This window comes from Aspergillus homomorphus (genome assembly GCF_003184865.1).
Source record: "Aspergillus homomorphus CBS 101889 unplaced genomic scaffold BO97scaffold_14, whole genome shotgun sequence".
Classification (NCBI taxonomy): Eukaryota; Fungi; Ascomycota; class Eurotiomycetes; order Eurotiales; family Aspergillaceae; genus Aspergillus; species Aspergillus homomorphus.
In genome coordinates, this window is record NW_020291900.1 from 621,833 (window position 1) to 638,265 (window position 16,433).

Sequence of the window (16,433 nt, forward strand, 5' to 3'; positions counted from 1 at the left end):
GCAGGGTCTGCCAACCCTGTACTCTTCCAAGATCATACAGCCAGCAAATGCAGACACCTAATCTCCACCCCATGACCATGACAAGCGATCCGATCGCCGAACGGAGCATCTCGGCCTCATTTCACATCAAGGCTAACGCACGCGCGGGCACGCCAGTCACTGAACAGGACTCCGAGACTGCGTTCCCCAAGAGCTACTGTATACAGCAAGACCACAGTATAAAACCAGTCCACATTGCACACTCCCACCCAGACTCATCCTCATCACCCATCATTTCCTTCTCCCCAATCCCCCAAGCTGCAGCAAACCACAAGCAAAATGCGCCCCAACCCCCTCCTCCTCCTCACGCTCCTCTCAAAAACCACCACAACAGCATGGGCGACAAACACAACCCCCCAAAGCCCACTAACCCCCCCAAACACCTGCCTAAGCCTAACCGGCGGCTCTGCAAACACCAACTTCGAGGCCTGCTGTAGCAGCAGCCAAAAGTCCGGCCGTGGCACCGTCGACGGCGTCGAGTTCACCTACACCTGCCAGCAATGGGCGACGCCCTACGCCGCGAAGCCAGTCGTCGCCGCCAGCGCGCGCGAATGTGCCCAGCTTTGCGCGGCCGCTGGCAAGGACTGTCCCGCTGCTGCGTGGATGGCGCGCGGGCAGTGTTATACTATTACTGCCGCGGGGTATTCTGTTCGGCCGCTGAAGGGGATTCTTTTGCTTGAGAAGGTGGGAGAGGTTGTTACTGAGGAGCCGGTGGTGGGTGGTGGTGGTGGTGAGAGTGGTGGGTGCGATGAGGTGAAGGCGGAGTGCGAGAAGGTGAAGACGGAGCAGGTTGCTCAGTGTGAGAAGGAGAAGACAGCCCTGGTGGAAAGCGAGAAGGCACAGTGTGTTAAGGAGCAGACTGGCCAGTGTGACAAGGTGAAGACGGAACAGGCTGCCCAATGTGAGAAGGACAAGGCGGCGCTCGTGGAAAGCGAGAAGGCGCAGTGTGATAAGGTGAAAACGGAACAGTGCGACAAGATGAAGACGGAGCAGGCTGCCCAATGTGAAAAGGACAAGGCGGCGCTCGTGGAGAGCGAAAAGGCGCAGTGTGCTAAGGAGCAGACTGGGCAATGCGACAAGATGAAGACGGAGCAGGCTGCTCAGTGTGAGAAGGACAAGGCGGCGCTCGTGGAGAGCGAGAAGGCGCAGTGTGCTAAGGAGAAGACGACCCTGACTGAAGACGCGCAGAAGCAGTGCGCCGCCGAGAAGGAACAGCTCCAGAAAGCACTTGACGAAGCCAACCAGAAGCTGAAGGAGCTGCAAACCGGTGGCGGCGGTGGCGATAGCGCGGGCTCCGCGACCTCACCCACAAACGAAGCCCTAGTCGCGGACATTGCGCGCGAGAACTTCAGTTCGATCTGCCCGAAGTTCGCGGGTAAGACATTCATCACCGTTGATAAACAGGGCTACAAGCACGAATGGATGCTCTACTGCCACACAGGAGTTTCGGGGGCGTCGACCCCCAGCTACAACTGGAGCTGCCACACGCAGAATATTATTCAGCTGCTGCAGGAACAGCAGGATAGGTCGGATTTCAAGGCCCTCTGGGTTAACACTGCTAATGTCTGTACGCCCTGGCATGGGGGTTATGTGGGTGTTGGTACTGCTTTCGGGAACCACCATCTGGTTTTGCCCACACGTCAGCCTTGGAAATGAGAGGAATTGCGAGACATTGTGTAGAGTCTGAGTTGTGGATTTGTTGTATGCTTTTGCTACGCGGGGTGAAGGGGAGGCATCTCTATCATTGTAATTACTAAGACTAATTGCATGATGCTTGTTATTTGGGATTCAATCACGGATAAACCAAGATATTTGGAGACTCCGTTCAGGACTCACTGAAGGTGCTTGAACCACTGCTTCGAGCAGGGTGGGCTCAATGGTCACCACGGTTACTTCCAATATTTGCCATACTACCGTACGCAATTAGCTGATGTTCTAGAGGTATCGAACAGGTTCCTTGTAGAAACAGTCGGAGCCTACACATATCGCAGGTTTCATTGAACAATAAGAACATGGTTTCTTGGCTAACTTATTGGGATCTTCTGGCTTTCTCGGGTTGCATGCCTAGAGATGGATTTCCGATGTAGGCCCGAGTTGAGCGTGAATTGGGTTGGTGGGACGAGGAGAGATATATGCGCTCGCATGGCTTTCCATGAGCTGGAGTCTCTTGTAAGAAGACCAAAAATGTGGTGCTCGCCTTCTCGTGTCATTGATTAGCCTAGCCAACGACGTCTGTTACAGTAGGTGCAAGGTTTTGGGCGATAAGTTTAAAATACTAATATGAGAAATGGGTTCATGGTCATCTATCCAACAGGCTGGGGATTGTGCGTATCCAGGCTATTATCGACAATCCCGATAAGGACCGGGGGTAATGATGACCTAGTTAGCATCTGCTGAGATGTGTATTGGTGTTCTTCTCTACTATGCTGTTTGGTTCTTTTCCCCGGAGCTCCTGCAGTGCTCGGCATCGGCGGCAGAAAGAACAGTTTGCATGATCCGAACCGCTTCATGGAGTAACTCCCGACGCTTCGGCTGTAGGAAGAGCAGAACGATGATTACGCAGATATTGATCTCCTTGTAGGCCGAGTCAAAGGCTTGGCGCAGTTCCTCCAGCTCGGAGCGAATTGTGGTGAGAATCCTCCAGCAAATGGTGTGTAATTGAAACCACGAAACAGTGACTATCTCCGCGACTTCAGCATGAATGCACTTGCCCAGAAGCTCCAAGGCGTCGACGACCCGAAGCTTGGGCTCGGCGGCACCCTTCGCAGTGGGTCTCATGACCGTCTGGCACACCTGAGACTCTCGCAAGACGCGCATGATGTCGTCCACAGTCCAGTCGTTGGTGCGGTCGAATCCACACAACTGCAACTTCTGGATCGTGGCGGCCTGCGGTGGGAACTGCCAGGGCAACCTCGACTTTCGCTGGCCGTGAAAAATCCCGAGGGCCTTGGTCAAGGACCGCACATAGTCACCCCAGTATGTCGGCCGCTTCTGCCCAAGAAACATCGAAGGATAAGTGTTCAGCAGGCCCTCCACGCTCGGCCACGACCACCCGTCCGGCAGCGCATTCTCCTGCTGCGCCGCGTTGTATAGGTGGCACACTGCGACCACAGCATCGAGATTATTAGCCCACGACACACCCATCTGGTAGGTACTGAACTTACAGTAGGACAAGAGCACGCCGCAAAGCATAGGCTGGCAAGCGAACAATGCAAGTCGGCGAGCCAATACCCCCCTGGTCCTTCGGGCTTGGTAGACCTTGTCGACGCCGACGATCTTGTCCGTGATATCAAGCCAACTACTAACAGTATCCGCCATGTCCTGATGAGCGCTGGGGATTTCGCCGTGGCATTCTAGGGTCTGGACGATCTGCGGCTGAGTCACCTCGATGAAACTGAGAAGCTGAGAGCTAGGCCTATCGACCTCCGGGCCCAATGTCAAGCGCGCCTCCAGGAAGATACAGACCCCAAAGAGCAGTTCCAGTGAGAGCTTCCGGGTGTACATCGCGTCGCGCAGCGTTCGCGTAAAGCAGTCCGGTCTCGGGAGTCCCAGTGTAGTGGTGAGGTCGAACAGTCGGAGCTCTACGATAGCCTCCTCGAGCACCAAGCGCTGGAGCCGGCGCCTATGATCTGTGGTCCAGTCACACGCCGACACATTGTCGCGCACAAGGCCGGAGACATCCAAGTCCTGCTTCAATTCGAGAGTGGCGGGGATCAACGCCAATAGGTACGTAATATCCAGGATAAGGCGATGGTGGCTCTTGATACCTGCATCACCGGTAGCAGCTCCTCCATCCCGGACCCCTTTCTCCAGCGCCTTCTGGCACACAACCCAGAGATCGTGAAATGCTTTCGGCCACCCGCCTGAAACTCGCTCGAAGACGCCCTCTTCTTGAAGCTCGTCCGCCAACTTCATGATGAGGTGGAACGTCATATCGGAAATCAGAGCCGCGGTCTCGAGCGAATTGCGGCCGTCCCGGTACGCCTGCCACGAGTCCCGCACATATCGCATCATCAGGCACATGTCATCCAGAAGCATCCCGACCGCGTAGAGGGGGTTAGGGGTATTAGCCGCGTCCTCCGCAACCTTGCAGCTCACTGCGATTGGTGGCGAAGTGGCTGCTGTGCTGCCTGGAGCCTCGTCCGCAGCCTCTTGAACCTCCAAGCCCTGGAACCGGTTCCCCAGCGCTTCGATGAGTTCCTCCTCATCACTTCCCGCATCTTTGCCAAGGACCTCCTTCGGAGTAATCGGCCTGAGGATCTGCTCTACTTGTTCCAGAACGCTGATGAAATGCTCGTGGCTTGCGTTCGAGCTGGCGTCTTCACTATGCTCGTAGAACCGCCGCTGGTACCGCCGCCGCACAATCGACCGCCGGAGCTTGATCATGACCATCGGTGGCACCTGCTTGATTATCCCGGCACTCACTATCGCCTTCGCCCACTGCGTGAACTGGTCCAGTGTCAGCGTGTACTCCGTTGCCCGTGGCCGTGCGTCGGCGGCCTGTGCGGCCTTGCGCGCCTTGCCTTTCAGTCGGCCGGGCCCTTTAGGCTTGAACTCCGGGTGTGTGGTCAGCAGCCATGCGGCGACGTCGTTGGTGTCTTGTTTATACTGGGCGTACTGGCTAATGTGGGTTATGGAGGCCATTGTCTTTGAGATGATCTGACAGGTTTTGTGTACCGATACGTCAGGTTAGCGGGGTTTGCGCTTTCGAGCGTTCGCTGTGCGTGAGTAAGACTTTGTGCGTGAGCAAGACAAGCCGGTTGTGCAATTTGGCGTAGCTGCTTGGTCTACCTTGACTGCCTTGTCTTCATTTATATTTGTCGACAGTTGTTTAAGTGCGATCCATTTTTGACGGTATCTTCCGCTATTGTCGACTCCAGTGCTTGTTGCTAGTCGTGCCAGTCGATCGTTTACAGGAATGTTTAAATGAAGGTATATCATTGGAAATTGATAGGTTTGAGTCTTGGTCTTTGTTAAAGCTGTTGCAAGCCGATTCAAACAGGAACTCTTCGCTTTAAACCATCCCAGCAGACGCAAATAAACGAAAGCCACCGGATGCCTCCAGGGTAGGTGACAATCTACCCTGCATTTGTTTTCAGACTGAACAGTCTCAGTCTCGTAGGATTGGAATAAGATGTTCAAGTGTTGAGGCAAAGCATCGACTCTTAGGGTTGCGGGGCTCTATCGGTAGATTCTCCCGTATGTCTCGGGCAACAATACCCTAAGTACATACATCTATAACTCTCGACACAAACCTCATGGGATAGAACTCGTGCAGGAATCGGAGGAACAGATTCGCACGCAGAATAAAGACTCCTGTATCTCTTAACAGCCACCACAGCAGAGGCGGATACCCGACTCAACACCTTCCAATGCGGCAATTCCCGGTACTTGCAGGCTCGGCAAGGTGACTTTCATCACGCTTCCACCTGTTGAACCGGCTCGATTGCTCGGGGCTAGGGATGAAATTTGCGAAATCAGTTGCAAATGATGTTTATCGACCGAGCTATAGTCGTGCCATAAGATAAATAGTCAAATTTGGGCAATGCATTAAATTTGGAGATAATTTAGCCTCTGATCAAGAATCAAATTCATCAATAAGTGCCGGTAACTGGAAGCCCTTCTAATGGAAAAGGCAATCAACGAGCCAACAGTGTAAAAATCGTACAGATTAAAACATCAACGAACAAGTCCCGCTCGCGTCCCATTCCTCGAGCAAAGCGTCAGCCCGCGACTCTCCTCCCACGGCCCGGGATCCCGACTTTCCAGCCGGCGAAACTCCTGTACCAGGCGGACCAGCACATAACTCGCCTCCGTTACAGCGTAGCGCTGCCCGATACAGATCCGCGGCCCGCCATTGAAAGGCAGGTAGCCCCAGCGCAGCTGCGGCTGCAGCGAGCCGTCCTCCCAGCGCTCCGGGCGGAATTCCTCGGCGTCGGGGCCGTACAAGTCGCGGCGGCGATGCAGGGCGAAGAGGCTGTAGGCGACGAAAGTGCCCTTTGGCACGAAGACGGGCGCAAGGCCATCGGGACCGCCGCCTAGGGGGAGGACGGTATCGCAGACAGCCTGGCGCTGATTGCGGGGGACGACGGGGTGGAGGCGGAGGGCTTACGAGTTTGGTCAGCGAGAAGCCAGCAGAAGAACAGAGGGCGTTGGACACTCAATACATACACTCTTTCACGCAGCACTGCACATACCTCAGCCCAGGCAGCTCGTCATACGTCGGCGGCCGACCTTGCAGGACCTCGACTTCGCGACGCAGCTTCGCCCAGATAGCAGGGTTCTTCGCCAGCATGAAGAACAGGTTTCCGAGGAGGCTGGCCGTGGTATCGCGCCCGGCGAGGAGAACATTCATCAGCTCGTCGAGGATACGCTGCTTATCGGACGTGCGTGACGCAAGCTCGTGCGAAAAGACCCGCCTCTTTTCTTTTTGCGTGCCTTCACCGTTTGCGCTCACTCCATCCCGCTGTTTACTCTCAGCAGCATGAACCGCCTCGTCAACAAACCGTTGCACGAACTCCCGACAGACACGATTACACTCCTCGGCCTTCCGATCGCGGTAGAGCGCGTTGAAAGAGCCCAGCGTGGCGCGCACGAGCACCGCCCGCTGCGCGTACTGGAACGCCTCGGCGAACCCGACTCGTCCCGAGGGGCTCTCCTGCTCCTGGCGCAAGGTGTGGACGGACTGCCCGAACAGGAACCCCGTCGCCGAGTCCATTGTGTACCGGAAGAACAGCTCCTGAAGGTCGATGGTCGCGCCATCGCGCGGGACCAACGCCAGAAGATCCTGGATCAGCGCCTCCAGCGCCTCCAGGTCCGCGATGACCTGGTCACGGGCGAAGCTCGGCCGGATTAGTGCCCGCGAGGCGGCCCAGTGCGCGCCGTCGGTGTTGAAGATTCCCTCCCCTAGAAGCGGCTTGAAGGGTTGCAGCCGGTGGCTGAGGCCGTACTCTTTGAAGTTGACGAAGAGGACGGTTTTGATGTTTTCGGGCTCGATGGTTAGGATCGAGCTCTGCTGCAGTTCGCGGATGGTGAAGGTCGTGCCGTAGCGGCGGAAGAGAGCGCAACCGCGTTCGAGGATCTTGTGCTGCCTGATAGCGCGGAGGGTGCTGGGGATGGTGTCCAGGCCCAGGAAGGGGTCTTTGCTGAAGGAGTGCGCGATGGGTTGGCAGCCGTAGCCGCGTGCGAATTCGCGGCGGCGGAGGGTGCGCCGATGGCTTGTACGCTGGAAATGAGCCCTAACGCAGCTACGAGGAGAATGAAAACTGTGAAATTGGGGCTGGAATACTCCATTGTCATTCTTACCGCCATTGCGAGAGTGGAAAATTGAATGAGAGGGGAACTGGAGCTGTTCTCAGGCAGCAGTCAAGTTAAGATAGTGAGATACGTCACGTGAGAGCTCTGAGATTAGAAAAGGAGGGTCAGCCATCTACCAGTAAGCATTGACAATAGATGTGCTTATACATGATCAGCCCGTGTCAGTGCAATCCCTGATTGGTCCAAGCCTAGCCTTGGTTGCCGTGCCAAAGGCAATGATTTTATCATTTAGGAGAGGTGGGTTGAGTCCGAGACGTTCAACGGCACTGTGTCTTCCACTGGTGGCTGGAGCCAAACTGTGGCTGGCCACTTCGCCCTTACTGGTCTGCCAACGGCACCCTATTCAGGTGTGTATACGACCGAAGCTCACTCGCCACATGAAAGTACGAACTGGATGCATTCAAGATGCCGGTCAAGTACATACATACTCATCTTCAACGTGCCTTGCGTACCAGTGTATGAGCAAGATGTATGTTGTCTCCACAGAATGTAACAGAGTATATAGTAAACTTGAACAATAGTATATGGTGGGATGAAGTTCAGGTGCTTTATTGACGTTCGCTTGATATGAGACTTGATACGAGTTTGACAAAAGATCTGGAGATTATCTGATTGTTGGCTAACAGAGAAGGGTTGAATACGTCTCGATGGTCTTTTGTGTAACTGAAGCATCAGAAGGTCTAGATTACTTCTGCCTTATTCTTACCTTGCCAAACACGATAGGTAGCCTTATTGGACTCTTCTTTAGTGAGCGTGGCCCTGGAGTTATCGGCATCCCGGCAGTGCAACCCGGGGGTGACCGGGTACCTTCTCGGCATTCCTCTCGGCTTCCTCTCGACATCATAGTATATAGTGTAGGTGGGCCCGGCATCCCTCCAGTGCCACAAAGAACTTATCTAGGATTGTACATACTAGGAAATGTGGTAATAGTGACTCTTTCGATTAAAATCTCCACCTTCCGCAACCCAACTAGAGTGACAGGTCTGTCCGAGGCTAAGATGTAGGACATCAATGTCAAAGCAAACAAAAAAAGCCAAGATACACATCTACTCGAATCCAACACCTAGCACGACGAATGGAGAACTAGTTACAGCAGTGCGATTTGCCCACTGCGGACACGCGACAATAACACGAAACAGTAATAGGAACATCAGCGGTAGCGACCGCAATATCGTGCGCCGACTTAATGAACAGGGCCTCATCGAATTTACCAAGGCGCGTAAAGCACTCATACAATCCATGCAAGCCCCACACATTATTAAGCTTCGCGCGACGACGCGGAAAGTCTTTCGCAAACCCAAGGTCCTCCCGGAACAGAATCTCCGCCTCTTCAACACGCCCTTGCTCAAGCAGCAGGCCACCTAACGCATGGCGCACGGGCTGCATCCAGGGTGGCGGATCGGAGTACGGCAACGCGTCCTCGCGCCGAATTGCTTCGCGCAGGGATGCAAAGGCAATATCATAGTTCCCCTTGCGATACTCCAACTCACCCTCCAGCATAGTCGAAGCAACCCCCAAGACATCGACCTGCTTGCAAGGAATGCTATTAAGCCGGGATTCAGGGACCACCAGGCGAGCAGCTTCAAACTCCTTCCGAGCCACTTCCGCCTCTGGTATACGGCCGAGGGCACTGAACGCCAGCCCGCGGGCATAAAGCACGGTGGCAGTAGTGGCGCAGTAGAGCGCGCGGTCGGTCGGGAGCTCAAGACGCAGGATCTCTTCCCAGCGACCGAAGCGGATGAGCACGTGTGCTTTACTGGCTAGAAAGCTTTCCACGCTATCGGCCATCGGTGGGCTTTGGATCGAGAGAAGCTTCGCGTCGATCACTTCTTCCAATTTCTCGGCAGCGGACATGGCGTCCGTAAAGCGGCCACACATCATCGCTGCGTAGAGCTTGGCGCAGATGTAGTGCATGCGATACACGGTGTATGCGAGCGACCCGCCAGGAACAAGTGAGGCGCTGCCAGATGCGAAGTATTTGTCATCCGCAACGATAGCTTCGTGGTTCGAGTCGATTGACCGGCGATAGTCTCCAACAGCGGCATCGATATGGGTGGGCATGTGCAGCATGTGCGAACCATCGGGAACCAGGTGACGCAGCCGGTCGGCAGCTGGGAGTGCCAACTCGGGATAGGGGGACATCTCCATCGCATGGATGTATAGATGACAGAGCGCTGGGTGATGGCGGCCCTGGGGTTGCTCCATCCCGGATTCGATCACCTTCCGGGCCTCGATTGTGTGATCCCCGGTGGGTTTACCGGTATCGAGATCCCAGAGACCACGCGGTGTCATGCACATGAGTGCATCGGCAAAGAGGGCAGCGATGTCCGGGTCACTGCCGAATTGGCGATAGACAGGACGCATCGCATCCGCATATGCACGATCGAGAGCGCTGAAATCGGTAGTCGAAATATCATCCTTTGGTGGAAAGCGGGCAGCAATAGCCTTAATCAATGCTTCTTCGACGGGCGTGGCTTGAGGAGCTAATTCCAGGGCACGGGCTAATGCTGCATCTGCTCTCTCGATAGACAGGCGAAGGTCTTGCCCGTCGAAGAATTTCCACGCCTTGTTGTAGTTTGGCCCGGTCGCATAGGCAATGCCCCAGAATGCCATTGCACAGTTTGGGTCATGTTGGGCGGCTCGCTCGAAGCATTTCCCTGCTTCACCAACATTGAAGGAATACGCCCAGACCAATCCTCGGTCGAACCACAGCTGGGCCTCTTTGGACGTGGTGGTCACTGCCCGCCGATGGTGGCCGAGGTTGAAGTAGGCCATCTCGCCTGGGTTATCAGATGGCCTAGAATAGTGTTAAATGGTTATCATTAAAACTGGAAAGAGAGGTAATTTACTCTTTAGAATATTGAAAACCGAGGAAGTGATTCTTCTTGCCGAATGGTGCTTGGTTGATACTAACGATAACATTGCTGGGACATGTCTATCTTTATATGCTTCAAGGCCAAGTGGGGTATCGGATCGTCATCGTGAACACCAATGGCATTAAAGACTCACCGCGGATTTATAACTTACAATAGTTATGCGGCATGGTTTGTAATTAATACACCCGATTAGATCCAAGTGGGATGCCGGTGGCGTATCATGGATGTTTCCTTCCCGCTTTCTATAGAGACTTATGTCCCCAAGACGTCCTCATGACAATACTGACTTAGAGCCACATAGATTTCCGTAGCTGCTACTCAACATAAATTAGAGAATATCGAAAAGTAGTAGGAGATCGACGGGCTTCTTGACCAGAAGTTCCATAGAAGATACTGGTACGAATAAAATAGTTATAGCCGGCGTTCGGGCTACAATGGCACGCTGATCTCTTACCCTATACAGGCACAGGGTTCCGACATATCCGGGGAGGCGGCGCCCGATAAGAACTAGTAGCTTGACCGGCTCGCGCGACGTTACTGCGTACTGATCGCTGAAACATATAAAACGACACCTTGGGGGAATACTACGAGTGCTGGCAAGACTTCTCATAAGCTGTTCTGTCTTCCGTTGTCGGCTTGCATCACTCGTTCCGTGACGGGGACGGATTGTTGTGGGCTCTTCAAATGGGGATGTCATAAGAAGCTTTTCCATCCAGGGTGCACCCGAAAATCAAGTACTATGCAAGTATCACGCAGTAGCTTATGGAATATCACACTTGTTCATCTGGCAGAAGATATCCCTCAATGGCTGGGAATCTTGCAAGCTGCGGGATTTGTTTCGATGTCCGGTGCTCTTCTGCTCATGAAATGAACGGGCTATTCTTGTTCCTCAATTGGGATCAACACATAGATTAGGCATGTAGTGTGAATATGAGTGAGCGTGACTTTACAAACTGTCTGCGGCGATGGATGAATGCCGCATATTGCCACGTGTGCGACAGGACTCATGGAGGCTACACTAGCTGGTACCACCTCTACCTTAACTGCAGGCTGTCCGACTGCAGGCTATCACGAACTCCAACCTTGGCCCACCAGGCGAAGGCTTGGGACTGTTCTTCTTGCTTGAGCTTAGCTCGGCCCGCTCCCTGCTGAGGGCTGCTTTGGCTTTATTTGGCTAGCCTACAACTCTAGAACCCCTGATCCAATGCGCCAGTTTGACCTGGTCCTGAAAATGATCAACGATTACATGGCGGCCAAGATGGAGAGCAAGATTATCTATTGGATCGACCACGTGCTATACATGGCTGATAGCAGTTCGGGACGTTTTGATGCAGGTATTGTCTCTTCAGGTCCTACTGGCAGGGCGCTTTTTCTTTGAGCTTACACTAACCTCGGATAATATAGTCGTCCACAATTCGTCATTCACCATCAGCCTGTTGGGAGGTAAAACACACCTGATAATCAAAATTGATTACACCGATCAGACTCTGTTAATGGTCCGATCCAAGTGGGCGGGATTACGCCCGGAGGTGATGGACTTTGTTCACAAGGGGGAGAAAATCCAAGAACAGATAGATACTTTTAGACTTCTTTATCGGTGGTGGTCAGTCGCACTAGGGGTTGTGTGTGGCGTGGGCTCACATATATTTCAACTAAATCCATCCTGGATTTTCATTTCTCGCTTTTCTTTGTGCTATCCGGCTCGCTCCTGCTTATCATTTTTGGCTGGTTTTAGCTTTCAAATCACAGTGATTAGAACTTTACTATGGTACAAATATGTGCTCATATAGCTTAGTATTCTCTACTTCCGTTTCTCATGTGGTTACAGGCACGAAGTCCTGTCACCTTGACATGGCAGCTTCAATGCTTGAAGCTTTCAATTGGGGATCATATTCGCCATCGCGGTTTGGAGGCTCGATAAAGGGGTAGATTTGATTTCTTTTGCACGATAATCCAACATGATTTCCACTCAGCCTGCCTGTGGCCACAAAAGAATCGAATTTGACTTGAATTTATTTACACCATAGCCAAGCTATGTTAACTCAATCAACAACTAATTACAGGGCTGTCGCAAAACACTTTAAAGATACGATATTAGTCCGAAGACCCAGATCCAAATTTTTCTCCATCAGGGTAAGCATGCTGTCGCCCTGTAGTGGCACCACTGCTGTTTTAGGTCTAGGTAATATACCCTCTGGGCGTTAAAAGATCCAAGTACCCCCAGAACTCCGTACCTCATATTAATCCATATACAGCACATTTCCTCTTCACCGTTCGAACCCCCTGAGCGCAAATATCCTGAAACCATTTCATCCCCTCCGATGCCATCTCCGCACTGATCTCATCGAGCCAGACCATGACCGCATCAACCAGCTCGATATCCAGGTGAAGATCCGTATGTCGGATGTTGTAAAGGTTATTCACCATCAAAAGCATCGCAGCGGACGAATAAGGGCATGCGGCGATCCTGTTGCGGAATCGGCGTCCACAGATGAGTGGAGATGAGAGTAATAAGACAGCACCTACCAACCAAGCCAACAGTCACGCGACCAAACCTCTTGAAACAGGCGCACGAAATCGCGGGTCTCATGCACCAGCACCTCCCAACAGGACGGGATCCGCAATTCATCGATGCCCCTGCTATAATCTCGAACACCGGTGACCCATTGTTCATCCCACGCCTGCGCACGATTGAGCAGCATCATGCATTGGAGACTGCTCGAGTGAAGAATACAGAAGAAGCTCCAATTCGCGGGCTGGTTACTCGCGGTCATGGTGACCGCCGCGGCGCCGAACTCGAGGGGTATCGACGCGCGCCACCCATCCAATGCGATGCTGATACTCTGTCGTACCATGATCCGGTCCTGGGGGCTCTGATTCAGGGCTCGCGTGGAGTAGAGGTATCGATATGTTTGTCCCTCAATATTAGCCAGTTTGACCCGGACTAGGAAGTAATTCATGCTTGCTCTTCCGTCAGCGGTCATGACGATGCCGGCGCTGTTATCGCTATCGTCGGGGGTTACCGGCACTGAGGAAGGTAATTCCAGGTCGATATCGTCGTCGAGATGGCTGGAGGGGATTTGCGCACGCAGGCTGAGGTCTTTATCGAGGATGTATGTGATCCAGAATACGCGAGCACGTTGTCGCTGTTGTGCAAGATCCAGATTGCGCTGATGCGCTCCGGTCGTGTAGGCCCGACTTATGGACCAGACGCATGGTGGCGGATAGCAACATCAGTGCCGGGGCCGTGTCCCGCGCTGTCTGGAGCACCACCACCATGCCCACTAGGGTCTGTATGTTTAGTAGGCGGATCTCGCCCTGCATCACAGTCGCAAGGACCGACTGGGCTTTATTCAGATACTCGGTCGTCGTATGCTCGCTCTGATGATGAAGCACACCTTCGATGGCGCTGCTGTGCGGCATATGTTGGCTCGCCAGAGCGAAGACGATGTTGATTGCCGCACAAACGTTCGGATCGCGCTGTCGGGGTAGAAGTGCATAGCACTTCCCAACCATACGCAGGAGCGAGTCAGCGTGGAAAAGTGGCAGGACCGAGTTCACTGTTTTTAGAAAGATTCCCACCTGTGCCATCGCTTCGTGCAGAGTGGGGAGTTTCATCGAGCTCATTGCATGGTCATGATCATGCGCTGGTTGCTGATTTGGAAGCTGCGCTTCTCGTGTAATCCCCCCGGAGCCTTTCAGCTCGCTGCATCGCTTGAAATTGGTCATTTGGCTGAGCATGATACTTGGTCTCGACGCGCAATGATCCTGCCCTTTGCGTGGCGCTATGGCGTTGTGCCCTGGGCTTCGCTTTCCGACGAGAAGCAGCAGCATGCGTGCACTCTCTCGCATGCATTACACAATTCGAGCAACGAGGTTCCTGCCCGTCGCACTTGATCTTGCGAGTATAACATAGATCGCAAGCCTGCTCTCAAAACATAGTTGACTGATGCTTTCGTGGACGAAGTGCAGAGTTGCGGACTCATCTCGACCTTTCTTAGAGAATCCTTCGAGTCCATTGTACCTGTCAGATCGAGGCTCTTCCTCAAGGGATACTTCTTACACTCCGAAGCTTATTAGGTAAGTTATAGGGGGGCTTCCGCGGAGAGGATTGGTAATGATCGCGGGGGCGGGCTGGTTCCGCGAAACCCCGCCTGAATTAATAATCTCCAAATCTCAAGCCCTGAAATGAAGACATCAGACCATCAGACCACAAAAGCCGGCAGATACAACCGACTATACTGTGAGTATTTCTCTAAGATTTATTCCCCTGTCATGGCTTTTCTTTTCAACTGGATCCCTGTTAAAGCCCTTCTCATTTGGCAGTCCCTGCAAACCAAATAAAAACCATGTCAGCCTCCAACAGCCCTCGCATTATAGTTGTCGTAAGCGCCACAGGCAATCAAGGAAGCGGTGTCATCCGCGCCCTGCTAGACTCCAAGACACCAGACGATGGTCGCTGGCACGTTCGGGGAATCACACGCGATCCCAACTCCACAAAAGCGAAGCAATTCCTAGCCGAACATCAGACCCCCGACCAACGCCTTTTTCTCGTTGCGGGCCACGTGTTTGACCAGGCGTCCCTCGAAGCCGCCTTCACGGGCGCCCATGGCGTGTTCGCCATGACATCTGAGACTCACGCAGGCAAAGTTCTGGAAAAGCCAGAAGAGATGAAGCATGAGATTGAGTCCGGTCGGAACATGGTCTTGGCCGCGGAAGCGTGTCGTGTCCAGCACTTCGTCTTCAGTAGTTTGCCGGACATGGTAAGCGTAACTGGAGGACGATATCCCAATCTCTACCATATGAACAACAAGTATGAAGTTGAGAAGATTGTGAGAGAGCGCCTCGACGCGGTGACGTGTCTTATTCCTGGTTTGTAGCTTTCTCTGCAACTCCGCGCAACCATAGTTACTGACAGCGAGGTCGTTGCGTAGGGTTCTTTTATACGAATCTGCGCTGGCCGCAGTATACTGACCGCCGATGTAAGTTCAGCTTCAAATCGTGGACTCATCGCATGTACAGACTGATGTGGCGATTCAATAGCGGACGGGGTCGTTCGAATCCGTATTCCTATCCCAAGGGACCAGGTTGCACAGTGGACTGATCCGAGCCATGACATGGGCGTTTTCGCAGCGAGTGCGTTCCCTTTCTCCGAAATGAATAGATTGTTAGAAAGATAACTGACATGTTGGCTCTTTCGTAAAGAGGTGTTCGAGCTGGGCGTCGGGAAGACCCGTGGAAAGACATACTGTGTGCTCAGCCCTCGAGTTACACCGGATGAGATGGTCGCGGCGTTTACGAAAGTCACCGGGCAGCCTGCCGTTCACGATCCGATCACGCCAGAGCGATTCGGGGAAATGGCGGCGCCCTTTGTTGGGCCAGCTTTCAAAGAAGATGCCAAGGAGATGATGGAATGGGCTTCTGTGGCGCCAGCGGACAAGATCTGTTACGGGGCTTTCACGGAGGATCAGGACCGCTCATTCGAGGAGCTGGGTCTGAAAGCCTCCTCTTTCGAGGAATGGCTCGCCCGCAGTGGCTGGACGGGTCCAGCATGATCAATAGATGTGAATCGTTCGGATAACCTATATGGCTCAGGTTGATGATGAATGTATTAGAATTTGACATTGTAATTAATTCGCTTTGCATCTCGCGGGCTGTATCGAATATTTGATTGCTTGATGTTCAGACCTTTACTACGGTGCAGATATAGTTGTTAATCACCGTAGGAAACGTCCGGAGAGAAGAAGAAATAGATCACGTTACGATAGCGGGCTGACTCTCATGGTACATCTGGGCAAAGGGCTAGCCACTATCTTCAAACTCAGAGAGAAACATTTCGTTGGCAAGATGATAATACTTGTAACATGTGTTGGGATCAAGTAATCGCTTCGCTCGTTGCGGATATCTCTCAAGACCGCGAAGACCGTACGCTATTCGAAGACATCATGTAAATGCCATTCCCAAGATACTAGGTTCATTATTAGAGAAAATCCTTCCCAAGTCACATTTAGGAATGGCTAGTATGGCTTTGTCACATAGGAGATAATCTCTGTTTCAATTAACAATACTCAAAGATAATGAATGACTGGTCGGCCAAGATGCGGAACATGACGAAAAACCAGAGCGACCGCATCACAAGGCAACGTCCACATACAAAAGTACGTACACTTTTCCCAAAGTGTAAGTCAAAGCAGAGTTAAA

The 16,433-nt window shown here is 53.0% G+C and overlaps 6 protein-coding genes across 6 annotated transcripts; 2 read left to right on the forward strand and 4 right to left on the reverse strand.

Moving 5' to 3' along the window:
* The first annotated feature begins 258 nt into the window (after positions 1–258).
* BO97DRAFT_46365 (uncharacterized protein) lies at positions 259–1,723 on the forward strand. Its single transcript, XM_025699463.1, has one exon. It carries the CDS (start codon positions 319–321, stop codon positions 1,693–1,695), a length of 1,377 nt encoding a protein of 458 aa, XP_025552441.1. The 5' UTR covers positions 259–318; the 3' UTR covers positions 1,696–1,723.
* Positions 1,724–2,460: 737 nt separating this feature from the next.
* BO97DRAFT_423982 (uncharacterized protein) lies at positions 2,461–4,683 on the reverse strand (the record flags this gene model as incomplete). Its single annotated transcript, XM_025696932.1, has 1 exon — positions 2,461–4,683. One exon carries the CDS (start codon positions 4,681–4,683, stop codon positions 2,461–2,463), a length of 2,223 nt encoding a protein of 740 aa, XP_025552442.1.
* A 928-nt stretch (positions 4,684–5,611) lies between these two features.
* BO97DRAFT_477494 (cytochrome P450) lies at positions 5,612–7,350 on the reverse strand (the record flags this gene model as incomplete). Its single annotated transcript, XM_025700555.1, has 3 exons — positions 5,612–6,146; positions 6,211–7,264; positions 7,345–7,350. 3 exons carry the CDS (start codon positions 7,348–7,350, stop codon positions 5,719–5,721), a joined length of 1,488 nt encoding a protein of 495 aa, XP_025552443.1. The 3' UTR covers positions 5,612–5,718.
* Positions 7,351–8,279: 929 nt separating this feature from the next.
* Positions 8,280–10,263, reverse strand: BO97DRAFT_389191 (TPR-like protein). Its single transcript, XM_025693699.1, has 2 exons — positions 10,206–10,263; positions 8,280–10,153 (listed from the first exon to the last, which is right to left on the reverse strand). The coding sequence occupies exon 2, from the start codon at positions 10,129–10,131 to the stop codon at positions 8,440–8,442; it is 1,692 nt and encodes a 563-aa protein (XP_025552444.1). The 5' UTR covers positions 10,132–10,153; positions 10,206–10,263; the 3' UTR covers positions 8,280–8,439.
* Positions 10,264–12,467: 2,204 nt separating this feature from the next.
* Positions 12,468–14,251, reverse strand: BO97DRAFT_469981 (uncharacterized protein; the record flags this gene model as incomplete). Its single annotated transcript, XM_025699898.1, has 6 exons — positions 12,468–12,699; positions 12,759–12,832; positions 12,896–13,402; positions 13,440–13,938; positions 13,979–14,157; positions 14,225–14,251. The coding sequence occupies 6 exons, from the start codon at positions 14,249–14,251 to the stop codon at positions 12,468–12,470; spliced, it is 1,518 nt and encodes a 505-aa protein (XP_025552445.1).
* A 248-nt stretch (positions 14,252–14,499) lies between these two features.
* BO97DRAFT_442703 (NAD(P)-binding protein) lies at positions 14,500–15,889 on the forward strand. Its single transcript, XM_025698288.1, has 4 exons — positions 14,500–15,104; positions 15,167–15,214; positions 15,276–15,368; positions 15,438–15,889. The coding sequence occupies exons 1-4, from the start codon at positions 14,582–14,584 to the stop codon at positions 15,785–15,787; spliced, it is 1,014 nt and encodes a 337-aa protein (XP_025552446.1). The 5' UTR covers positions 14,500–14,581; the 3' UTR covers positions 15,788–15,889.
* The last annotated feature ends 544 nt before the right edge of the window (positions 15,890–16,433 follow it).